General features: G+C 32.4%; 1 protein-coding gene across 1 annotated transcript in view; it reads right to left on the bottom strand.

Annotated features, from left to right (window-relative positions):
• LOC132703171 (dual specificity tyrosine-phosphorylation-regulated kinase 4-like) overlaps window positions 1–27,765 on the bottom strand; it is a 108,468-nt gene that overhangs the window by 48,969 nt on the left and 31,734 nt on the right. The window contains exons 2-7 of the mRNA XM_060672300.1: window positions 22,014–22,112; window positions 17,582–17,701; window positions 14,417–14,597; window positions 11,914–12,077; window positions 8,034–8,311; window positions 2,539–2,677 (exon numbers count right to left, since the gene is read on the bottom strand). Coding sequence (XP_060528283.1) covers window positions 2,539–2,677; window positions 8,034–8,311; window positions 11,914–12,077; window positions 14,417–14,597; window positions 17,582–17,701; window positions 22,014–22,112 — 981 coding nt within the window. The remainder of the gene's footprint in view (window positions 1–2,538; window positions 2,678–8,033; window positions 8,312–11,913; window positions 12,078–14,416; window positions 14,598–17,581; window positions 17,702–22,013; window positions 22,113–27,765) is intronic.

The raw sequence follows: 27,765 nt of genomic DNA, 5'->3' as shown, positions 1-27,765 counted from the left end.
TTTGAAGCCATTTTCATAGGAAAGCACCTGCATAATTGTTTCGAAACTGGCCAATTAAAACTGCAATTGTTGCAATAGTATTTTTCGTAATGCAATTATTGCCGTGTACGTATATGTAGTTATTTAAAAGTTAATTTCTAAAATTAAGTTAAGAAAAATCAGATTAACTGACAAACAAGCACGTGGCTGAGGTACTTATTATTAGCATCTCTATAAGTTAATTACACACGTGTTTGTATCCGACAGTTCAATGAGAAGCCCTCGTTTTTTAATATTATAGCAAAATTCGATGATTAACTCCGAAACAAAAATTGTCCCAATACTAAAAATAAGAAAAATAATTTCACTATTCAACATTTTTAAATCATAAAAGGAGTTTTGATTGAACGAACATTAATTCCCCTGCAGGTATAAACTATTATTCTAATTTAAATTTCAAAATTTTCAAGGGTTTTTCGCTTATATTTCAGGTGTAAGGTGATCTCAAGGGTGATCTTTTTTTTATTGATAATGAATACAATACTGCTTGTGAAAATTTTATTATGAATATGTGCTGAATTTAGATGGCTTAAAATCCAACCCGTAGCAATTCTACATTTTAACATATTTGTTATGAAAATAAAACGACTCTATTCATACCCATACTTCCCAATGGATACACAACCATCAGAATAACATGCTTCGGAATTTTTTACCTGTAACGCAATTGTTTTTTGTAATTCATTGTCACAAGGATTCACTAATTTAAATATAAATTTATTTTTAGAAAGGCTCATCTCTTGCAAAAATGCAATTTAGCTAAAGTGCTTTTTCATTATAATTTTCTTCTCTCCCGTTCTTACCCTGGCTATCGAAGCACCGCTTACAGCTTCTACATTAATTATATATATTATTATCTTAGATTCTATTCCAAAAATTAATTTTATTCAGGTCTCTATATTTTCTGATTTAAAAAGCAATGTTCATAATACATCTCAAATTAATTATTTATATTATTATCTTAGATTCTATTCCAAAAATTAATTTTATTCAGGTCTCTATATTTTCTGATTTAAAAAGCAATGTTCATAATACATCTCAAATCTAACTGATAATTTATTTTATTTTTTAATGTTAAGGGATAGGTATCAGAAACTTAAAGAACATTCCCAATAAGGGACATCTAAACCCAAACAAATATAAATAAGGAGTTATAGTTTCTTTTCGTCTGACATTCATTTCATAAAGAATTTAATTTCGCTCACTTAACCAGCGTAATTAGCGTTTTCCGAGAAATTAATTTCTCGACGAAATTAAAGGTTCCTTTCATTAGACTAGGCGTGGTCGTTTACATACCGACTCCACAATACATACAATGCGTAGCAGATAACATTAATAAATTAACGAATTATATTAAAATGTTAATGAATGAGACCTGCAGTGCAATATGCGACGGTAATAATATTGACCCAGTCAAAAACCCCACTGCAGCTTTTTCTTTAATAGTCGTCGTCGCTGCTCAAGTGTCGGACCATGAAATCTTTCTAGACTCTAAAGCCATATGAAATATTTAAAAAATATATAACAGAGTAACGTCGAAATTAATCTGCAGCCACTTAATTTACACTGGAAAAATATTGTTGCAAACAGAAACACGTAATCAATTTTTGGATATGATGTTTTCCCTAATAAATATTTGGTTATAATAAATCCACCGAATTTAGTACGGAGGACCTACTTTAATGCACGGTGATTTATGAACGAACGAACGAAGCGAACTTTAATAATAAACAAGTTAATGCCCAAACGTTAAAGTTTCGATTAAAAATACGAAAATTGCAAGCTTTAGAGTGATTTATTTCGGTAGAGCGGAGTAATAAAAATTTAATGATCGGAGTTAATGCGCCACGAGCAAAGAAATCCGTTATAGAAACGCGATATTTTTTATGATTAAAGTACTACATTTAATGCATAAGATAAATCTAAAGAAGTCTCTATATTAGCGAATAAAATAAAACCGATCTACTTTAAATACAATTTACCAAAAAAACTAAATATATTTATTTTCATCCATATATTCGAGGTTTAGAATATCTCAACTGTTAATGTTGTTATTAACTTGCTTCTCTTGTAGAAGTTTCGTTGAAATTCTTCTGTTTCATGATTTTTCTGAATTAGGCTGTATTTCTTCACTTAGAATTTTTTTATTTCCTATACACGCAATTGCTTAATGGGCGCCCTAATTCATGATATATAAAAAAAGAACAATCTGCTGACAACTATGAAACTTTTTTTTAAAAAGATTACACTTTTAACAATAAAATGGTGCTTTATAAATATTCTCATAGAAACCAGAAGTTTTTTATAGCAAAAACAGTTTTGCAATTTTTGTAAAATGTACATTTTCGGAAAACGCGCTTCCTATGTTTTCCTTTTTAATTATATGCGTAAGAAAGTTAGATGTCAATAAATATAATGTTATAATAGTAACTTCTTAAGATAAGGCTTTTATACATTGTAGAGAACTAATCAATAACGAATGAAGGACAGCCAACTTACCGGTTTTAGATCGCAGTGGATGATATTCTCTTTCTGTAAGAGCCTGAGGCATTTGAGTAGCGAGTTCGCGAACCTCCTGATTAAATTTAAGCTAAATCCCTGGTAGTTGTTCTTCTTGATCAGTTCGTAGAGATTAAGGCTGAAAAGAAGATTGTTTCAATTAGTCTTAATAAACGCGAAAGCGGCGGTTTAATACAATTTGAAGGTGGTTAAAGTTCAACAAACTTTAAACGAAACTCATGCCACATACCGAGCGTTCGCTAAACGTAATTTAGGAAGATAGTTTCGCTAAAATTCGCGATTGTTGTACGTTTTATTTTTACAAATTTTCATCGGCCGTCCAACTAAGGTCTTTTATTGATGGGGGTTACATATTTTGTGTAAATGCTTCACAGTTTTGGAGATCAGTTTAACAAGGTAGTAAGTAATTTAGGTGAAAAAAACGCCTGAACAAAACATTAAATTTTAAAAAAGACGAAAATTTTGCTACTCCCTTCTGTAAATTGCCCAGTTATACACCGATCTAGCATGAGGGAAGTGTCATTTTGCCATGTCAGTTTCGTTTCCCACGGATTCGAGCCACTTCGGACATTTCCGGGATTTCACCTCCCCACGGGTTTTGGAGCAATCGGATGTTTTCGGAGATATTACCTCACTGCTTGAATTTTGACGTTTCTCAATTTTGACGGCCATGTCCGTGAACCGATTAGTGTCATTTTGCAAAAATGTATCTAAAGACTGACGGTCTTAGAAAAATTATAGTGTGCAAATTTTTGACATCAGTCGTTTATTAATTGCTCGCTCCGATCGTGAGAAATAAACTCGTGACTTACATGCCGTTTAACACACTATTAGCATATTGAAAACAATGACATTAATTGTTATTTTTTCTGCACTGATCTGTATACATTTTTTAACTAGGCCTGTTTATAAAAAGAAAATTACTTAATTGAAATATAATAATATTTATACTTACTAGTTATAGTTCTATAGTTACAGATCGGTAAATTTTGTGGTGAATCACCCTATATATTCAGTGATAACACTCTACGCCTCTGTGATATGTATAGCATACGTGCAGTTACGATAAATTACTTCGTATATATACGAAAACTACGAAAAATAAGGGAATTAGTTACACATGGCGAAGCGTTTAAATTATTTAATTGTACATTAAGTTAATGAAGTCGTTGAACCTCGAGTATGTCATTATTCTCGAGTTTGGATTAACATAAAACTTAATTTAGATGCATCTTATGTTTTATGCATTTGGATAGTTCGTCGGCTAACCGAATAATGCTGGTCGAGATCAAACAGAAGAAGTGGTTTCCAGTGTTAAACCGATGAATATTTCTTCGTATGCTTTACTATCACTCAACAAAACACGCAAAAATCACCAGGTAAGTTTCTTCATAAATGTTAAGATTTATTTTATTTGATTAAGAATAGTCTATTATGCAGCAAGTTTCATAAACGATACTTTAGTCACGCGTCTCTTTAGACACTAGCGGAGCGCATCGGAACGAGCGTTTAATAAACGAGTATCTGAAAAATTTTACAAACTTGTTAAATACTATATTTTTTCTACTACCGTCATACATTCACTTAGTGACGTCAATGCAGAACACATGCATAACTATCAGATCTGATCCCTGATCTGATCAGTGTATAATTAAAAACATTAAAAACAAATAAAAATAATATAACTTTATTTTTTTGAATTTTGCATTTTTGAACAACTTTAATTTTGTTCATTCCGTCCGCTTTGGTATGGTAAACAGATCCTAGCTTTTGTAAAAGAAGCTGCTCATTAGCCGGAAAACGTATCATCCTCACGTTTCATTCAGACAATGGCATTGTCGTCAACCGTCAATTGTTAAATACGCGGTGATACTTGGACCGTATTAAATTTATTTTCCTTATTCGACTACTTGTCGCGTTTGGTGTTTCGCAAGAAAATTGTGTTTTCTAGAATGACACGAACTCAGTCCGTAAGTTTCCTGCACCTAGGGCCTGTGACATTATACCTTTAACTAACGGACCTTTTCAACGATAGAAGATAATAAGGATCTTCAGGTCATCCATTCAGACTTATTAGTCTTAAAAATATTTAGTATAATATATATAATGTTTGATTCAAACTTCAAAACTTTGGGATTTAACTCTTCTTTTCAAAAGTCTAAGAAAAAGTATACCTATCCAAAAGGTCTATGTGTATGTTTTACCTTGCCTAATGTCTGTCTATGTATATGTCTGTTATCGTAAAAATGTATCGAGATTCGTCGAATTGCTAGGCGGCAACACAATCACTCGTATCCATCCCGGACCTCTGTTGTTGCAGTGCATAAAGTATGTGGCGGGGAAGGTAAACGATTACGTGAGGAGCAACCGCAATCTTTGCAGCTTTAGCTAATTATTCCCGATTGGAATTGGACGAGGGTTTGTAACTCCCATCAAGTTGTATGCAGTGGCAATGGCACACTACAATGCAATTCAACAGATATATTTAATTCTTACTGTCACTCATATAGCTTTTCTAAAATATAGACATTAGGTATAGAAAATATCTAGAACTAGACTATAGAACTTCAAACTATAATTTGGGGCTATATCTTCCTCCACATTACTTTTACCAACCTAACCAGTACGGAAAATACACATTCGCCGTCTATGGCCGCCAAATGGTCACGTTCTTCTTGCCCTGTGTAAGACAGGAAATGTTTAATTGATATTCTGGTCGAAAATATACGACTATTGTTTACATGTTGTACTGACAATTCCATACAAACATGTAGTTGCGCACAATGCTTTGCTTGACTTTCATGTAAGACAATGTTTTTAGCAATAAAATACTTTTAGTGTTAGAGTACATGGTACGTAACACGTCTCTTGAAAAAGAAGACAGTAATAACTATTTCAATTATGTTTAATTTTAGACCGTCACTTTACTATATATAATATATATAAATATATAGTTTAAATCCTAGTTCATGAACATTATTTGTGCTCATATAATTTTCTGAAAGAATATTTCTACAAACAATTTTGGTTAAAAATATCAATAACATATCACTATATAGAGGTGCTTAAATATCATAGTTATAAAATAAAGACAATTTTATATGCCATTTGCACATTTCACCTAGCCATTTGCAGCACTATTGGTTTTTAATTTTTTCTTGCAGATGCAGAAAGGACTCAAGAAAGCAACAAGTGTCCAAATAAATCACAAAAATTATTTTAGAACCATCGTCACACGAATTTTTGGATTGTCATAACTATTTTACATGGCGGATTATGTTAGGCAGTATAACCGATTCTCCAAATTTGATGTCAATGTCTCAAAATGTCCATATTTCAACACCCTGTGGATTGTTAAGGAAACACAAGTTTTAATTGACTGTAACTTTTTTGTTTTTAGAGATATCAACGTAAACAAAAAAAGAAAATGTATGGTTAGAAGCCAAGTTTTTTCCGAACAAATACTGAAATCTGACATATAAGCCTACATCATACTTTTTTAAATGGAACAATCTGTATATTATATATGTGTTTAATAGAATGTCTTATTCCGATTACAATGATGTAACACACTTTATATTTTAGTACACTCGTTTTTGACAAATCGTCAAAAGTAGAACATTTTTATATAATTTCAAAGGGGACCCTGACTGACAAATAAAAATATGTTCATGTTTGACATATTAGTAAACAACGTCTTTAAATAATCCTAGACAAATAGACGAAATAAAAACCCAGGGGTACCAATCCAAATGTTAACTGGAGATCATTATTCGCAACTCTTAGAGCACCAAATAGACCAATATATATAGAAGATTTACCCCAAAATATATCAGCACTGATTATATGGCAGCAAGACGGTGACCCTCCTCACAATGTCATGCAAGTTAAAAATTTCCTTAACATGAAATATCCCATAGGTTGGGCCCGACTTAACTTTAATGGATTTTTTTGAGGACACATGAAAACTTGTAATAATGTCGTGGAACTTTGGCAAAGGATTCCAGAGGCAATTGATCAGTTAAGAGACAATCCGGAAACGTTACTAAATGCAAGACATCATACAATTAGAGTGTATGAGAAATGTGTTCAGAAAAATGCTGGTCACCTGCAGCGCTATTTAGAATAGTTAGTTAAAGAATTTTTCACTTTACTGCGTCTTGTTATTTTTAATGTTTTCGTTCTTCGTTAATTTGTAAATAATTATTTTTTGTTGCAGTCCTATATTTGCGGAATTGTCAAAAACGAGTGGACTAAAATATAAAGTAATCATTTAAAACAATATGATGCAGACTTATACGTCAGATAATTGATAGTGTTTTGTATTACATGCCCCTTGGAAAAGAAACTTTTCCACTAACCCTACATTTTCTTTTCTTGTTTACCTTGACATCTCTAAAAACAAAAAAGTTACAGTCAATTAAAATGTTATCAAGATAAATTGAACGCACGGTATGTGCTATTTGCCAATACCTCACATATTTTACCGAATTTAACATTGAAAAATTCAGTTTCAATAAATAAATAAGATAGACTGTTTAAAACTATTGAAATAAATACCTAATAAGATTCTTACGGATTGTCCATGGAAATTCGTAAGTGTTGGTTCGAATTAAGTCGACCGTTAAATATACTGCTCGTTGTCAATTAGAAGTGCCACTTAGAAAAATATTACAATCCCCTCACAAATTGTAAAAAAAGGAAAAATCAATCAATGGAGATAATTAACCAAAGAGAGGACTTTTTGTTAAACGCGACATATATTTTGTCCCACATCTATGAATAGGCTTTTAATAGTCCTCACATGATTTATTTGTTTATCTAAGCTGGGTTTTAGAATATAAAAGGCATTTCAGACGAAGCTCTTAACCTACATTTAATTTGTTATTGTCTAATCTTTAGACAGGTTCCTTGCCTGCGTTAATGACAGAAAATTGTTTACAAACACTCAATGTATTTGGGTCAGATTTAAAAGTGCGATTTTTCATTCAGGATGTACTTATGTTTTCGCGATATATTGGGACAGGTCGTCGATATTTAAAAAGTCGTGTTAACGGTACATCAATCTTTGTTAATCTTTTTCGAACCCATCGTGGGCGCATTTTAGCATAACATCTTGGCGGGCACGTATAGAAACCATGGAGTCATAATTGCAAAGCAAAATATCTAAATCGGTTATAATTTCGCTTCTACTTAAAACCACTTGTTCCTTGCCGTTAGAACGATACTTATACAATTAGATATAATTGCATTCTGGACGCCACAAATACAGCGGGATGAGTTGATAAGATAAAAAATGTATCACTATCTATCCTGATTTACCAAAACAATAGGTATTAACAATTAAAACTCGAGGCAGGTTGGTTGTGTACAGCAGTAAGGCGGGCACTAATTTTTTAGGTATTTTCTGTATAAATAGATATTACTTTGACTTTACTATTATTTATTGCAAAAAGATAATAGGTACTGCTTACCTGAGCAATTCGAAGCTAATACACAGATGATTCCTGAAGTAAAAATATTCCAGCATGTGGATAACGTTGTGATTGCTCTCCTTGTCCCGTTTTCTGAGGTGATCGAGAATCCTGACCTCGACCAATGCTTGGTGATGGAACCGTTTCTTGTTCCTTATCACTTTGATGGCCACGTGCTTGTTGGTCATGTGATCGAGTGCTCGTATCACTTGGCCGAAGCTACCCTTGCCTATTACTTCCAGAATCTCGTATCGGTAACATATATGGTCGTGCAAGACCTGAAAACAAATTAGCAATATCAAAGGGAGATCTTCACCTAAAAATAATAAAAAAGTGCACATGTTATCCACAATTTCTTAAATAATTAGAACTTAGTTCCTTCTTTTTTTTAATTTTTATTTTTCATTGACTTGACCTTCTTCAAAAGTTTTCAAATAATGTTTTGATCAAGAAAACTTTTCTAAAATTCGACCGCCACAAAGCGTATGATTTCATCGTTCATTTTTGCCAGATTGTGTAGCCCGTCTACGAAACATCATTATCTGCATTAAATATTATGATACGCTAAGCTGTAGCAGTCAACTTTGTAGCCACATATTGCATTCAAAATATTGCACGTTTAGAAGCATCGACATTTTTATTGTTCTAAGCTAGATTCTCGCTCAAGACTTATGTACTCAGTTGCATTTTCTGTTCTAAATTTTACAAAGCGAACTTTTATATTATTTTAAGCTGAGCAATACACTCTTAAGTTGGAGTCGCGATAACCTCATTCGTTGTTCAAATTATTGTTATTGGGTACATTATCTTCAACAGTAGCACATTTGTGTGTAAACAAGAAGAACCTGCATTCAAAGATTTAATATAAACTTTATTAATAATTAAAATTGAAATAACCGATTTGTTTTTTTTTTATTTGTTAAATGTATAATAATCTATGTAGTATTAGATATAACTACAAAAAAGTAAGTTTATACTATTAAAAGGATCACAGTACACAAAAATCTCGTAGTTCTATGTAACAAATATAAGCAATTAAAAATGGTAAAATTTAAATCCTCTTTGAAACGCGCAGTGACCGGCTGTGACGTCAATGCGCTTGTTAAAAAACGTCACCAGGACGGTATCATAGAGAAGCCGGTGGTGGTTTTAATTTTAATTTTAATCTTGATCCTGTCGCTTGCTTTTGTCAACTTGTGTTTAGTATCAAAAAGAAAGCTTTGAAAATGACCGAAGTCGATTTTTTAAAAGCTCACTACGATTTACCTTTATGGTCTTACATGCAAAAGACTGAAAGTTATTCTTTTGCTGAGGTTTGCGGTGTTAAAGCTAAAAGGTATGTTTATTGAAAATTTAGCCACTAGTTTTAAACCAATATAATATTGTAAGCAGCTTAAGGTGTTCTAGTTTTTAAAATTCAAACGGTATTTCAAATAAAATGTAAATTATTCAACAAAAAAACAAAAAGGATTTCTTTTAAACTAGTGGAACTAAATACTACTAACTAAAGTATATTGGCATTGATAACCTAAAGTGTTCTTTATTTTATATAGATCAGGAAGGCATTCCTATGGAGACTGCAATAGGATCGGTGCAAGTTCGAATAGTTAAAAATGTTTGCAAGCTCGAGCCTAAAGTGACACCTGAACATAATGTTAGCAAAAAACGACGGCTTTTATTTTCTGGTAAACGTATAATAATTTAATCTGGCGCTTTACGGGTTGCACTCAAACACGATGGCACGATTTGGTTTTGTGTTGCTGCCATTATTATAATGTAAAGCACACAAAGCACAAATACAAACTGGCGTAGATTAAATATAAACACACCTTTATACGAGCCAAAAATAAACGCAAATAATGTAAGTTTCTCTCGCCGTATCGATCGAAAAGCAGCGGTATGACGTCACAATCATTCCCGCGCGTTTAGTGTCGTTCGAAAGGACTCACAACTTAAAAATTGGGATTTGAATTTTGATATTTGGTATGCGTTATTTCTATGTATAAACAAATGTATTAAAGTTCAAGTTATTAATGTTGAACTTTATTTCGAGCCAAACCTCCATAAGTATGTAACTGTCGAAATTAAAAGTCCATTTATAATAAACCCGATATCTAAGTATCGTCAGTTCGTAAACTGCTGCAAATAAACTGTAAATTAGAGATACAAATAACCCGATGCCCAGAGCAAAAGCGATTTTAATTTCAATTTCACCGGTATTGCCTTTAAGACATCAATTAGCTTTTACTATCAACCATTCCGACCGCGACCGAATCCACCGAGCATTCGTATAATAGTCACGCAACTCTCATTTACATCTCAAATGACATGGAAGGTAGTCGCAAAATATGATTAAATAAATTTTAATATACTTCGTCGGGCGGGCGACCCAGTTCCACGACATAGGCCCGGGTTTTTCTAAGGCGCAAAATTTGTGTTACGAACAATGCTAATTTGTAATGCATTAGTTCATTAGTTCCATAAACACTGAACGACAACGGAAACGACGAACATCTGGAAGATAAGTTTTGATAACAACTCGTATTGCGTACGCGGTTCCTGCGTTGATAACCAACAAACAGTTCCCAGAATTTGACTCAAATCGAAGCACCAAAATTCTAGTGTCTAAGTTTTTTACGGTAATTAATTGTCCTGTTCGATTTTCATGTAAATTTTCTAAATAAGGGCGGCACGCTACCAGAAAAAAAGTGAGCTGTACCCCATTCCTCGCCATTATTGTCTAAATAAAAATATGGTCATAAAAGTTATTTCGTTTAGCGACTTTTGAGAGATTTTAAGTTGTCCATGTTCCGGGCTTAGAATTTTGAAAGTAGGCCTAATTTTTATACTTATAATTTTTCTTATGTTATTCAAAATAAAAACTAGTAGTAGTAATTAACTTACAAGATCTCATAAACTGCAATAATACATAAATTCAAAAATAAACATGAAAAAGATAATTTTATTAAGTAAGGGGTTTATGAAACGATATAAGTGTTAAGACCATATGCGTACGTCGAGAAAATATGGTAGCATAATGCAGTATAGGACACCCACTTCTTGCTAGTTTGGTGTTTTTATTTAGATAATCTATGTTAAAAATGTAACCTAACTGGACAACTATCTAGTAAAAAGTACCAGAACGTCTAAATATCTGTAAAACTGAACAGAATTAAACAAATTTAACACTTTTACGTTAAACGTCATAATTTTGTTTTAAATGGAATGCCCTATTTATATTTTTTGTCGTGAATTGCGCATGTCGAATTTGATAAAGCCTCATCATTTCAAAATTTTGTTTCTATTAATTAAACAATTCAGAAATGTTAACAGCAGTGTTGTCAGATTTACCAGTGTCGATAAAAAAATTCTTAACATCTTAGAATTTTGGAGGTTTTTCAAAATAGGAAACTTTAGAAGTGTATCAGTGAAATGTTATCAGAATTTAAAATATCATCGCGGAATCTGGAAACGTAGCTTTTACTATTTTTGAATTCTGTATATTAATTACAAAAAAAAAATCTTTTTTGTAATTAATGAAAACGTAAACAAATAACGATTGTTAACCTACATTTTGGTAAAAGCAAAATCATACATTAACAGAACGTAAAAAAAATTGAACCATACAAATAAGGGATAAGATTATATTTCTAAACTATTTTCGAGCAAATTTTTTAAAAATATTTAGACTACAATAAATCACGTCATAAATCTTCTTTCTTTTTGCCTGTGTGAGACCAGTAATGATTACCCTAACGGTAGCTACTGATATACCATCGGTAATTAATTACGTTTTGGTTAGTTAATTAGGTACCGTATTTCATTAACAAAATAATGAATGCTGGATGAAAAAACATACACACTGCACAAAATATCCTACCTTATTATAACTTCCGCTCTCGTCATCGTATCCACCATTTTGGGATCCGCCTTGTTCGCCGTGAATTTTACAGGCGCTCAAACCGAGATACCAGATTTTCGAGTATTTTTCAATTTCAGTCTTTTCGTATTCGGTGAGTCGGTTTCCGTATAAGCGTAGTGCCTCTAGAAATAAATACAAATCATTAGACATCATGCAAACAATTATCAATCTCATCCCCATAAATTATATAAATTTATAACTGTAAAGCTTCAGTCATTTACTAATCAAATAATAAAATTTATGAATAGAAAAAGCTCCTTTCTCTTCAAAGTGAATTAGAAAATTAAGTTTAAAAAAGGATAGGCATTTTTTTGAGCAATCAAACAAACTAACGAGGATGAATAATCTTGTTTACCAAACACACAAAACTTAACTAATACTAACTGAAACTAATACTAGTTTCAAAGCTTTTCGTTTCGCCAAACATCCTGTTGGCTTCATCAGAGTTAAACTGACCCAGTTTCAGAAGAATGGTAAATTGTAAGTCTATCTTGTATTATCAATTCGCATTTTTCCCTAATGAGCAGAGTATTGGGCTTTTATCCGATCCCCCAATCCTATCATTATTGTATATAGATCACAATATCTTTAAAGCACAGTGTGCCCGATAAATTTGGGGTATTTTATGGTAATTGGATGATTAGAATTTTATGGCTGGCTGCCTGCAAAGCCTACAGCGTTCTGTAAGCAAGTGCTGGAATTGCCATATAAAATACAAATAAGTCAGAACGTAATTTATTAATGCTACGCTGTTTAAATTTATTATGATTTTATTAATAAAAGCCTTTCTAAAAAATCGTGTCAATTTAATTAATTATGGTAACTTGATATAAGAAATTAACCTCAATTTTAAATTTTAGCTATTTTAAAATTGAAATTTTTACGATTTCTGCATTTACTTTTTTTACAATTCCTCAGCGCTGAAAAAAGTATTTGGACAAGAAGATCGCTGCTGAATTTCTGCAGAAATACCAATTCTGAGTACGAGATCATTGGAATCCGAATGCACGAATCATCATATCAGTTCCACAAATATTCCAATAACTCAGGTCTACAAAATTCATCAAAATTATTATTATGATACACTAGCAGTCCTTCCTGAGTAAAATATCGACATAACTCTTTTTCGCGATGTGACGCCAGGTGTCATTAAATGCTCGTCACCAAATCTGGTGTAAAATCTGAGTCATCTGGATCGGAACTAGATTCTAATTCCTTGGGGGCGGTAAGTATCGATACATCTGGTCCATGAGGAACTGGTCATATAGCAGAGTCAAGATTGCGATACACAATTTGTTTATTATTTTTTCTGTTGAATCCTTGAACATTACACGACCAAAAATAACAATAATTACTGTGCTTCATAGGCTCTCGCCAACCTTAGGAACACCAAAGCTGAAACATTTCTTCCTACCTTTTTACCAGTCCTTTAATGCTTCAACGCAAACGGAACAAACAGTATGAGGAGCCCAGGACTTGGTCGCCAATTTTTACACCAAAATAAGTGTGGTATATATCTTTGGCAAAAGAAGCTATAGTTTGGCTTTGCATTATTACAACAGTACTACCACAGATATAACAAAAGTTATTTGCATTGTTCACGCAATGTCCTCTTTCCATATTTATACTTTACGCAGTAGGACGACGACCAATACAACCAAACTGCACATAAGTTTAAATCAATTCATTTAAAAATCGTGCCTAACATGGACCAAAGATATTCACGTCGTAGCGCTTTAAAAAAAAACGTGATAGAGCAAAACTATAGAATTTTTTGGAAAAAGGGTCCCCAAACATCATCAAACATCAAACTCAGTATATACTTGTGTAATCTATCACAAATTTATTTTAAATTACTATAAAATATACTATGAAAATAAGGTATTTCAAGCAGTTAAGAAAGTTGCATTTACATCCCTACTATAAGTTTCGAAATTACACGGCGTAATATTTTGGCGATCCTAAATTCTGATTCGATGAAAGTTGTTTATTGGATCCCCTACTTTTGGTGGCCCAATCATTAATATCGAAACTATGTCGAAAGTTTGAAATATGTTATGCAAGTGGGCAAGCGTTGACAACCAATTTCCGCAGTGGCTAATATTCAGTAATGGTGCAGGACCCATATAACAAATTGGATATTTTTAAGCTCAAGCTCTACTTCTCTCAGACTCAAAACCGCCAAAGAGCACACATTAATTACTAATTAATTACCGAAGAAATTAAATAACATTTAAAATCATTCTTCCTATTTAGGAGTAGTTTATTTTGGATTTATTCTATGGTTTTTTGAATTGTTTTTTTTTAATACACGTCTCCACTTTCACTTTTATTTTCATTTGATTTTATGAAAATGTTTATATATAAAACTGGAAAGGAAAGGAACACTGAAATTAGCAGAGCTGTGTGTTTTATTTTCATTTTGCCTAGACAATAGAACCGAAATGATTAAAAACCTTACCGATTGACGTAAGGGGGAAGGAAATGTCCTCCTTGTTGTTGTTTGTAACTTCATGGTCCTTATTTAGGTTGTTATTGAGACTAGGGAGTGAGTCAACCATGGGCGTGGATGGCGTCGGGGCTGTCGATCCTTGGTTTAGGTTTAGTCTGCAAGATGATTTGCTCGTGTCGAAATGCGGCAACTAAAAATGATGAAAAATAGGCATAATTTTCGTAACGTGTATCTAAATCAACACCATTTGTTCAAAAACATGTTAAATTTGAAAATATTATGAAACCAGCTTCTAGGAATCAAACAGTTTCAGCAGAAACATTCAATGTAAATAACATTCCGTAATTTTACGACGGAAAAATATTTATATAGGGAAAACTATCTGGAAAATTCCAGAATATAAATTGTTGGTAGAAAATTTTACTCGAAATATTTATTTTTCTACACGTCCACTTATTTTCAGGAACATAAACGTTTCGAAAACCTCGACCCTAATATAACGACCACTTTTTCTAATTAGTAAACCAAATAGAATTGTTACATTTTTTAAGCATATTAAATATTTTGAAAAGTAAGTTTAAATTTAATATTATGAAATGGCATTCATGCATTTAGAAGCGTATATTGTTTGCAGGAAAAATAGAAAAAGAGTTTTTCAAAAAAGTCCGAAAATGTATTGAATATTAATTCGATAATGTGTTTGTAGATAAATATGGCAATATTGTTCATTTTAGGACAATATTCTAAGAAACTTTTACAATCTGTGGAAGATTTGCAAACGTTCCATTTAAAATGTACAAAGTATTCCGGTTTAAAAAATCAAGTAATGTCATATAAGTATTTATAACATTTACTTAGCAGTTATATGCAATATTAAAAACTCAGTAAAAAAGGACATGGAATAGGTACTATTCGAAAAAACAGCTTTCGAAAAATGCAAAGAGTGTACCATGCAATTTAAAAAATAAGTAGGTTGTCATATCGACGGATTTAACTAGGTTGAGAAAAATTCAATTTCATAATTATGTCAGAAAACGTACGAAGAATCAGGGAATCTGGAAGATTCCAGAATATAAATTGTTGGTAGAAAATTTTACTCGAAATATTTATTTTTCTACACGTCCACTTATTTTCAGGAACAAAAACGTTTCGAAAACCTCGACCCTAATATAACGACCACTTTTTCTAATTAGTAAACCAAATAGAATTGTTACATTTTTTAAGCATATTAAATATTTTGAAAAGAAAGTTTTATTGACTTTTTGTTTTATTTAGCGGGGATTTTTTATATTATTTCTGTATTTTTCTACCTGTTTGGTGTTTCTGAGTACAAATCAAACCAATATTTTATTTTTTAAGGGGAATTTAGAAGTTTATGGATTTAAATGCGCTTTTTTCGAAGGTGAGATTATTTTAAATTATATTTTCTACAAATATTGTTTGATCATCAAATAATATAGGTAACTGCTTTTTAACTGATTATGTGTCTTATTTCATCTCTCTTTGGAACAATTTCGATATCTTCCAAATCCCCCTCAAAGCTGTCGCCACCCCCCTTGGTTCGAGGTTATTGATTAACATTTTTATATATTCGAAAAATTGATACGCTGTATTTCATAATTTCGCCGCAGTGCACTATTTATGTATTTCACGAAGTAACGACATTATTTCGTGCAGCAAATTAAATACTCGGTTCCAATCGATTCAGAAATAAAACGAGTCGTACACACGTACAAAGTAACACAGTCACATTATTAACGGTAATCTTTTTTAAAAAGCGAAATGTTAACAACATTCGGATTAGCGTTATTCAGCAACTTTTTTCCCATTGTGTTATGTAAAAGAAACATAAACGATCGGATCGTTGCTGTGCAGATTCCTTTGTTGTTGTCTTCCCTTTTGAGACTTAAGAATAACACTAGTAAAGTTTGTTTTACGCATGATTGTTTTTACTTCGTAGATAAGAAATTAATTTTACGGAAATTTCAAAAGCCGGATTATTTTTATACAGTTTTTACGAAACTTGGTTTCTTTCATAAAATGTTTCTTAAAAGACCCTCCCACTGCATTTAGTGTCCACAACTTGGTTAACAATTTAGGACTTTCGTTGCTTATATGTTGGTTTTCTCTTCCTTTCTACATATAAAGAAGATAAAAAAAAGAAGCTCTTATAGAAAAACTTAAAACGGCAATAAACATAATTAAAGTACAAATAGTGCTCAAAAACAATAAAGTGAAAATCAAGGAAATAGTGAAAATGTTTAATGATAGACCATTTCCGATATTGCCGTTATTCTGTTTCTATTTGTTTTCTAAGCATAGAGACGCCTCTATAATTGGCAAGAATTTTTGTTTTTGTGGAATTTATTGTACAACTTCAATTTTGAACGAATTTATAAACCTCCATATTATAAATTAGCAAAAAAAACAATTAAGCAGAAGAAATAAAAGTTCTCGGCGCACATTAATTTAGGTGATGCTAATTTTCTTTCTTAGACAGAAAGAATGAGACTGCATTAATCCATTTAAAATGACATGTAAGAATATTTTTCAATACCCAAAAGCATTTGTAAACAATATTAGCAATAAAGTGACGAAACTCTAATAGTTAGGTGTCAATTAAATTTAAGTAAAGAGGAACATAGAGTCCAAGACTAATAAGAACAAAATCAAAATCAATATTATAATGAAAATGTTGGTACATTGTCTATTGCGGTTTGCTATTATTTTATTTGTATTGCGTATTTACACGTCTACAACATAGCAGGCCAATACATATAGCTTTCTGGATGCACATACGGCATTAATAAATACAAATGATTACTAGAAGAATTGTACTTTAGAAAACAGCAGTTTTTGTCGTTATTATCTCTTCATTATACTGTCTCGTTCATTTATAATCTTAATGATGAGCTTTAGTTGTTGTTTGTATTATATTAATAATGTTAAACAACAAATCAAAATGCCCATCAGATTCTAAAATCTGAACGAATCTGTTCGAAGTTTTTTTTACTACATATGCCCAACCAAACCTCTAACGATATTGTACAGGACACCAATCAATCATATATAACAGGTGTTATTATGGAATAACTTTGATTATATCAACACAACGAATTCATGTCATATATAATACAGATAAATAAGTTAATCGTCGAGTTCTGCTGTACTTACTTCGGAATTGAAAAATGCACTTCTGGAGACTGCGTTCCGATAGGTGGCGCTTAGATGCCTCGACGATGGACCAGAGTGTGAACCATAACTCGACGAGATTAGTGTCTCTTTTTCGAGAGGCTGAAATAAAGAGAAATACATATTATCTGTCATGTGTTAAGTGACTTTAATTCATATGACCACGCACCAACCATTACAAAAAAAATTAACTCTATGAATGACTTGACGAATATTTCGACGCCAACTATCAGCTTTAGAAATTAATAACTTATTTCATTTACGAGGCGTTGAAATAAGGATGGCTCTGGAAAATATCTCAAAAATAGATTTTCAGGAAATCAAGGTTTTTATTAAGTAAGCCGATAAACAATTCCAATTTAAATACAATTTGAACAACGAGGAAATAGTGCATATCCATTTTTAGTGAGTGTAAGTTTTAATTCTGTCACTCGTATAACTTTAATTAAATTGAACAACGCAATAGTCGATATGTACAAATCTTAGAGTTCGTGTGCGAATAAGAAAGTAAACTATCAAGTTTCTAAGGACAGGACGGAAGAAACCAAAGCTCAAACCAAGTTCAAGCCTCAACCTTTTTAACGGAGGTTCTGTGGGAACCATTGCATGAGGTTAAAAGTACTTGTTATCGGTTTATTTTCCGTTGTAATAGTCAATAGAGATCCTAGTACTTCTTTTCGTTATTCACGCCGATGCAAGTTCAAGTTCAAGAGTTTATTTGTTGGAAATATCAAGTCACAGCATAGGTCTCGGTCCCTGACTGGAATGGAATAAATCCTCCACGGAAGTCGCCAATGGGCGATTGTCTCCAGTAAAAAAACGTTACGAAAATTGTTAAGAAGTTTCTTTGACCAATATAACCAAAGTAATAATTTAAAATATTGTTCTTTTGACTGCACGAATTGTTATTGCTGTATATACCACAATTAGTCATGGTAACCATCTAATAAAATTCGAAGGACAATGATGACAAATTACAAATTAGTTCAACTGATGGGACCCAAACCGTTTCGAGTCAATTTTCATCTAACAAAGATAGGACAAAAAAGGTTTGATTCAATTATAACCTGGATCATAGCCGTGTTTAATATATCATTTATTACCCGGATTAAATTGCGTCAGATCGGTTAGATCGGATCCAATTTCGTAATACAAAACGTATTCACAGGCCCTAGTAAAATCTAGAAACAAAGCAAATTAAAAACCTTTTAGGGGACTTTTAAGTTTGTTATAACCTAAAACTTTGAATTGAAAAAAATTGAAAATTTATTTAAACCGATCAATATATCGGAATTTTAATAAAAATTAAAAAAAATATTTACTGTTAACTGTCCATTTTTCGACATTGTTGGGTATCTCATCTTTTTGCGATACTGTCCTACTTTTTGTAGCTAACTTTTTCTAAAGTTAGAGCTTTGACCCTTAGAACTTGAACATATGGCAAAATTCATTATAAAATAAATAATCTACTTTTGTCTTTAATTATCGATACGCAAAGATATAAAATTACAAACAAAGAAATATTTAACTACGTCAAACAAACTGATTCTTTCTACGTACGACTCGATAAGGCAGATAAAGAGGCAAATAAATAAACAAAACCGACACGCGAGAAGCGGCAAGTGGCAGAATTCCGGTATCGACAGCGTCTCTTTAAATGCGATTTGAATGGAACAAGAAATCGGAAATGGTCGTATTATTTATACTCGTTTGGTCGGTTTGTAGCTAATCGGCAGTTTCTTGACTTAAATGTCTAGTAAACGGACAAGGTCAATATCGCAGCCCAGCGTGAGAAGGTTGACTCGACAAAGGTGAGACTTTCCACGATATTATTCAATGGCTCACTTCGATTAAATAACAGTCGCTTTGCTTATTTCAGCAAGTTTCATGCGCAGAACTTGTTTTTTAGGATCATTTTTACTAATTTTAGATAAATGCCAAACTAATAAAATTAAATACTTTATAAAGGATTATTTTCTGACATGGACTAACTTTTTTACATGGTTAATCCAAATTCTCCACTCACTTTTTGACGCCATTTCAAGGTGTGTTATTATTGAATGTTTCACTCCAACTGGTATCGCTGGAGTATCTAGTTGAATTACATCCTAAAATTTTCCATTGGGAAGTAAAAGCGCACCAGCTTTATTGAATAAGCTTTGAGAAAATTCTGATCTTCAGTAATAAAAAAGTGAAAAAAACAATTCTGCAGTTTGTATTTATAAATACATGTAGATATAATCATATATTAAGAATTTCTATGTTGTGATTTTAATTCATTCTGAGTAATTATTATTTTCAATTTTTTGCGGTCTGGGGAATATGCCCAAATCCACTTCCCATTAAAGTCTAATTAAGAAGTCCAATAATCAAAAAATGCGCCTCTACATATTTAAATAGACAATTCTAGATCAGATATAAATAGTCAACGAAGCTTTTACTCGAGATCATTTTCTAGGGTCGGTACAAAGTCACTTTTGTTTGCAAGGCAATACATTGAATACTTGAATCAACAACTACGTCTGTACAAAATTACTTTAAATACGAAACGACCGGAGTCAATATCGCAGCCAAGAATGAATGAATGAAACAGGAACTTGCGGTTCATTGAAGTTTGGGTAATTATCAGTCAGTTTTTTTCTGGTAAAATTGTAGACCATTTCTTATTGTACTTAAACAATGGTGAAGAACAATGGTTCCGGTGTAGAAAAAATCGATGACATGTATAACACCATGAGCAGTTGAAGGAAATTCAGTTGTAGTCTCATGTGGAAAAATCTTCAATATAAAGTGAGCCACTAAAGTTGCGATATTTTGAAAATATGTTATTAGTATTATTGCAACTCATAATTCGTCCTCTCAAAATAGAGCAAGTATTGAAGAATGCTGATATGTATATTATATACACAGTGTAGAAAATTAAGTGTACACTATTACTATTTATTTCATTATTATAGATTAGAGATTGCTTAATTTAACAAATTAGTTGTATTTTTTATGCCGACTAATATTAGGCATGTTTCCTATACACTATGGAACACTATACATTTTTAATTCTAATGTTTGCAAATCGTTCATAGAACATAAAAGTTTCTATACAATATTTGCCTAAAATACGAAATAACAGAATTGTTAACATACTTGTGTCTTTTAACAAACTGTAAATAAAAAAAAACATTTAATGCGTCATAAGATTGTTCTGCTGTCAAAAAATTAATGATTTATTTAATTCAATTTACGATCTGTGAAAGATTTGCATTCCATTCAAAATGTACAAAGTATTCCGGTCTAAAAAAACAAGTATTGTCATATAAGTATTTATAACATTTACCTAGCAGTTATATGCAATATTAAAAACTCAGTAAAAAAGGACATAGAATAGGTACTATTCGAAAAAACAGCTTTCGAAAAATGCAAAGAGTGTACCATGAAATTTAAAAAATAAGTAGGTTGTCATATCGACGGATTTAACTAGGTTGAGAAAAATTCAATTTCATGATTATGTCATAAAATGTACGAAGAATCAGAGAATCAAAATAAATGGTATCCAACATCGACGAGTTTCAGACAGCGCACTGAGGAAGCCAGCCAGCATTATGTCTGCGAAGACAAAGTGAATATCAAACGCAAGAGAAATCGAGATGAAATGTATCTACAAATTCCAACAACTTGGGGAAGTTTCTTTGAAAAATTAACGTATGCCGGGACTCCAAACTTTACGGAAGGAAATCAACACACTCAGGTATGACCACGGCTTCAAAATCGATATTAATAAAACCCAAAACCCCGACAATCCTCAGTAACAAAATATTGGATCTGAACAATATCTCAGCGACTGAACGAGTTATCCAATTAAAATGTCAAATGACTAAATGTTACTTCTGCTCAATACTCCTCTATCTTGAAAGGTTGCATCATAGATAAATTCAAACATTGCCATGGCGTGAAGAAGAAAAAACGTTATTTAATGTGACCGAACAATTGATATGACGGAAATAGGGATTCGTTTTACGAAACAACGGAGAAAAAAAGTTAAATTATTATTAACTCCAAATCTGTCGTGAGCATTGCAAATGGCGTGTTAACCTCCGCTCGCTCCCGACAGAATCCTTGGTAATCGTCTCCAAAAAACTTGAAATTGGTTCCATTGTGTGGATTTAGTGTTCGGTTAAATGTTTCGAAGAGAGAAGAATTTTCCATTAATTTGTTCCCCTTGGAGGGTGATCGATTCATTCAGTCCATTTTAATTAAGGCATCCTTTATTTAATAAAGAAAATTTTGACCTATAGTTGTAAGTGGCCGAATGATCTTAGCAGTGTAGCCAATAGAAGTAAAGGAGAAGAAGAACATCTCCAAATAGAAGAAACACCTCTTTGGCTAATACAGATTAAGACGTCCTGTTCAATTTTCTTACCTGATAAGTGTTGAGTGCTGGAATTTTTCTAGCAGTAACTTTAACCAAGTGCCCAGAATTGGACGACAGCACTTCTTTTTGGTGATGCGAGGTTGGATTCTGAAACGATAAATTAGAAAAATTATTTAAATTATAATTTTGCGCTCTTCTAATCGATTTAATATCGCTCATAAAGTTATAAGTCTGCTATTGGAAATTTAATAGAATCGTGAACGAAATTAGCTTAATCGACCGTCGACTAATGGTTTAATAGATTTTAATATCGATCAGCATTTTCCTTTAGAAACGAAAGAGAAATTCTAACCTGTATTACGGGAGATCGATCGTATCGTTTGAACCGCTCATTTATGAAGGTAATTAGTTTAAACGTTATTAGCGTAGCAAACCATCAATCGAGAAGCAAATTACGCCGAAGTCTTCCCAGTGTTCACGCACCGTTGCTTGAAATTGTAGATGATACATTTTAATACAATGTTCTTTAGATTTATTTTTGAGCCAGTAAGGTTTGCAATGTTACTGAGAAAATCAAATAGAAATTGCAATAATAGATATAAATTTCCTCATCCCAAAAGGTGGGAGATTCATTACAAGTAAATTACAAGAATGTCAAGATTTTTCTTACATCTAAGACTGAAATATTTGCAAAACATTATGGGGTCAAATAAAACAGAAGAAATTATTGTGTATGCAATGAATATGCTTTATTGTCGTGAAAAGAGTTTATTCAAGAATTTTTCTAGCAAATAATTTTGTCCGTCATTTTATTAGTAGACTAGTAAAATGGAAGTAACATAAGTAAGATCCTCTGTTATCTGTGTATTTAATCCACCATTAGACATTAATATTCAAGCCAGAATTTTATATTTCCTAAATCATTGGGCATCTTGGTGAAATGAAATCAACTATTGAAAAAATTTTTGAAAACTTATTTGATAAGGGTTGCAGAAAAACAATTTGAGCGAAACTAGTTGAAAATACTTTTTACAAAACTTCTGGATTCCTCCTGCGTCGGTTTTTGCTTAGTCGAAATTGCTCGAAAAGCAAAAACCGACGCAGGAGGAATCCAGAATATTTGTAAAAAGCATTACAGTAGCCTGTGGAAGTTTCTTTGAAAAATTAGTTGAAAATAATTAAATATAGCTGAAACTGCGTTTTTACAATACGAGCAACTTTATCGAAACGTTATCAAAAATACTGAGTACCCATGATAGGGAATATGCCAAGGTCAGCAACGTCATTAAAAATAAATATTCCCAAGAATGAAATTAAAACCTATCATGGTATCGGCCTCAAATTCGTTTGTGATAAAAATATTCGACGCCGCGTGGTACGGTTTTGCCGTGATATAGCAATAATATCAGTGCTAGCTAAAACAGATAAGGCACGGTCACCAAGTATCTACTGTAAGATTTTCTATTTATTAAAAAGTAATTCTGAGCCAATATTACCCTCCTAGTAGGATTTTAATGCGGTATCTACTATATCCATATATATCCACATCTATACCGCTTTGCAATAATAATGTATTAATGGCAGCAATATATCCCACATTACAAATCAAATTTTGACAAAAAAGACCCACTCTTGATTGTAATAACCGTTCACCAACACCTTTCTATAAGAAAAATGTTAGCGTGAAGGGGAGAAGGTAAATGAATAGGTGTGAACCAAAGCTACGCGCTTCAAACATCATGCCCTTTCAGTCGCGTAGAGTTTTGGTTTCACTTCAAACAAATTAAAACAACTTTTATTACTTCAGCTATTTGGTTTCGTATTTTCGTAATTTTTTTATCGTGGCATGTTTAGACCCGTGTTGCGTATATCTATCAGTTCGACGTGTTGTCATTTATCATTCGAAAATTCGCGGTGGCTAAATTTAGATCTCCGAATATCGGGGCGTTCAAGGATCTCTTTTGTTGTCAAAGTTACAAAAGGTAACGGCTATTTGAAATTTATGAACGAAAATACTTTGAACCCGTCGTTCTTTGAATGTATTTGCCGGTCCATTGAAACTGAAAATCTAAATAAGTTAATGGTTCAATTTTAGAATTCTGTGTGAGCGTGGGTGGGTGAAATGGTATTGAGAACCCTAAAACAACGTAAGTAATTAGCAATCATAACATAAAACCCGACCAATTGGTATTCAATAATCAACCAATCGAAAAAGTTGCCAATTACACATGTTTGCACACTACTATGAGCACTGGGACGACTCTGTAGAAATAAAATACCGTATAAAGAAAACAAGAGCCATCTTGAATTTGACGCCTTTGAGATGTGGTTCTACAGACGAATTCTCAGAATTTCCTGGATTGCTCACGTTTCCAACAAGACAGTACTAGATATGCTTCAGAAAGACGCCGAAACAGTGGATATCATTAAGAAACTCAAATTAGAATATCTGGGACATATAATGAACAACCAAAATAGATTTGATCTGCTTCAGTTAATACTTCACGGAAAGATCTTGCGCAGAAGAGGACCCGGAAGACTCCTGGTTAAAAACCCTTAGAACTTGGTTTTCCTCTCAACAAGAGGGTCCATGACTTATGTGCGTTTGGTTTTCGAGGGCTTCTGTCATCTAAATTCTCGAAAATATATAAACTTCAAACCCAAATAACGGTTATTGGTATTTCAAAGCAATCTAAATAATTCTTTGAGAAAATAGTAAGAAATAGTAGAAAATGTAACTGGTTTCTTCAAATGAATTAAAAATTTAACTTTCACTCTACTTCACAATACTTCTGGGTAGTAGTTTCGACAGTGACACCGGATCAACTCTGAGGTAGCTACTAAATGCAAAGAGCCTCTTATTCGAATCGAAAAGATGAGTCAGTCAGTTAATGTCAGATTGTTTGAAAATATTGGACAAAGTATGTGAAAAACTGCAAAATTGATAAACAAAAATGGAATCGAATGGAAAAATGGAAATGGAAACAGGAAGCAAAATTGAAAAATCACCGAACAAATTAAGAAAATTTTCCCTTTAGTTAAACATTCGTACAGTTAAGTGTTAGTCGCAAGGTTGGTCCTTAATAGTGCCAAGTATTTTCAAAATACATGCTGCCGATTTTTCAGTTTTGCAAATTATCGTTAAACACATCAATTAAAGGAGGTGTGTCTTAAGTGATTTTCTCAGAAACTTACTTAATTACAACAATTTGCGTAATGTATATGGTTACTCTACAGTCGCGTGTAAAGATGTTTTGGTCTTTTTGACCACAGATTGAATGAAAATACTAACCACAACGCTTTGGTATAATTTTGTATAATTTAAAATACAACATAATGAAATTATGTCCCGGATGTCCAGATTTCAACAATTATGTGTGTTGTATGACGCCAACTCTTAATAGCTTACTTGCATTTTATGGCAAAAATAAACAGATACCATAAATGTAAAATACATATCTATAAGGAATAATTCAATTCCATTTTATAGAAACTTCTCAAAAAGGAAAAGAATAATAAAAATATTAGATAAATTCACACAACTCGTATTTAAAACTTTCAAACAATCTAATGAGAACTGTCAATATTCAGAATTATATTTTAGCCGGTTAGTGCACAAACTTAGTGATACATTTGAACTACTCCTCATAACCGACATATACTTCCATATATATCCCATTAGGCCTCTGTCCTATTCTATACCTCCACATAACTTTCCTATACTTCCATATGTCAGACATACGGAGTAGTTCAAATGTACCGATCTGTTTGGCCTGAGAGACGTAATACCTACTCTTAGAGATATGCATAATTTTGTGCATTATAGATATTTGCAAATGAAACCATTTTTTTCCGGTGATTTTCATGCATTTATCATATTGACCTAACGAGAATAGAAAGCAGAAGGCTAGACGAGTGTCATAATGACTATCCAGAATCCACTGGATCTGTTTGTTCTTAATTTTTCTGGAATTAAATGGATGAATTAATAGAATGAGTCTGAAGTATGGCAGCATTTTTTTTATTTATTTCGATTTCTATGGCTGCCGTTAAACAATTGATATGGTATTTTTATGATAAGTTTTAAATGACACCAGTCATTAACATTGTGGTATGTCCATTTTTTTATATCGCTGACCTGAGTGTTTTGTTTTAGTTTCGTTGTGTTGACAAAGAAAGATACGAAGGCAAAATTCGTAACCTGTCAGCTCTAGCAATAATGGATAAGTCGAAAAATCTAAATTTGCACAACCAGTATAAACCGAATTGTAGTTAGGAGACAAACATTGGGTTTCGTCAGAGAACCATTGTCGAAGGATCAAAACAAAGTAGATTTCGCTTTAAATGCGATAGATACCATAGCGGTCGCGCACCGACCGTTGAAGAAGTTTTAATTGCCGGCCGTCCAGCCGGTTGCTAAAACTAAAATTACGAATTCTGCCGACGTCAGTTTTACGAAATCGTTAAACCGCGAGTGATTCTTTAAAGTCTAAATGGGATTTTACTACCCAGAAATAATCTGAGGTATTTAAAACTGCATTTTTGAAATTCTGAATGTCACTGCCACGTGTGGAGACGTTTGCCTATTTATAGGTACAAGTCTGCACCATAACACTTCTCGATGCTAATCAAATATTGTTAAACTGATTTGAACCAACAATCTGACGAAAATTATTTTTGGTTAGATGTTTCATTTTAGGTAAATTAAACTCTCTGTGGATATATTAGTGTTTTTACTAGAGAAAATAAAATATGGAGCTCTTCTTTGGTGCACAAAAACGGGTTTTTAAAGGAAACGATATAAGTAAGTAATTCTATATTTTTGTAAATTTGTAATTTGACATGTACATTGTTTCTATATGAAAATATTGGACAGTGACTCATGGCAACGGTTAAAAACCGTTTATATTTTTATAATAATTGGTTATTATCCAAAGTTATAAAGTTAAGTCAAAAGAAATTTACACAGTCTATTTCTGCACTATTAAGCAAATTCTTGCTTATTGTAGTTGTGGTTAGTTTTGGACAGGTGGTATCTGAAACTAAAGTGTAATATGTAATATATTTAACTCATCAACCGTAATAGGACGAAGGTATTTGTCAAGCCAACGGGGAAATTTCGAGTTGAATAGGTTCAACAGAATACCAAAATATTAACCAAATTTTCAATTTTCGTTTACCTAACTCACGTTTAGTAGAACTAAAAACGCATTTTGCGCAAGCAGCGTATAAAATCGATTATTTAAATTAAAAATGTAAATGTTCCGCTTTTTTCGATATTTACGGCTCACTAGACAGCGAGAGGTTAATATATTTTTGTATGAGATTAATAAAAACTAATATTACGGAAACTTAAATCGACAGATATAGGGAAACCTTCACCGAAGCAATGGGGGGGGGGGGGGGGGCAGTAAGCCAGCGTTTTACTAAATTTTAGTAAACGGTAATACATTTGACATTCTTCAGGTTCTTTTCCATTATTAAAAACGGTTGCAGATTTGATACCTCTTCAAAACAGCTACAGTCATACTTCACCAATTAAAAATAACAAATATTAACTAAAAATCATATTTTTTCCTCATAACTTGCGAATTAAAAATAACAATAAATGGTTATTAACCCAAGGAAATAATTAGCTAAGAACGCGACTGGGCAAAAAGTAATATCTATTTACATATACTCAAAAAATCTTTCTGTAAAAGAAAAATAGGAAATAAAGAAAAGGCGCAGTTGAAACCTGTGGACCGAATGGTTTTTTTTTTTTTATTTGAATGGTTCGCTTCACGGGCGTTTTTTGAGA

The sequence above is a fragment of the Cylas formicarius genome, unplaced genomic scaffold (genome assembly GCF_029955315.1).
Source record: "Cylas formicarius isolate icCylForm1 unplaced genomic scaffold, icCylForm1.1 PGA_scaffold_6__28_contigs__length_40554024, whole genome shotgun sequence".
NCBI lineage: Eukaryota > Metazoa > Arthropoda > Insecta > Coleoptera > Brentidae > Cylas > Cylas formicarius.
This window is presented reverse-complemented; position numbering and strand designations above follow the sequence as displayed.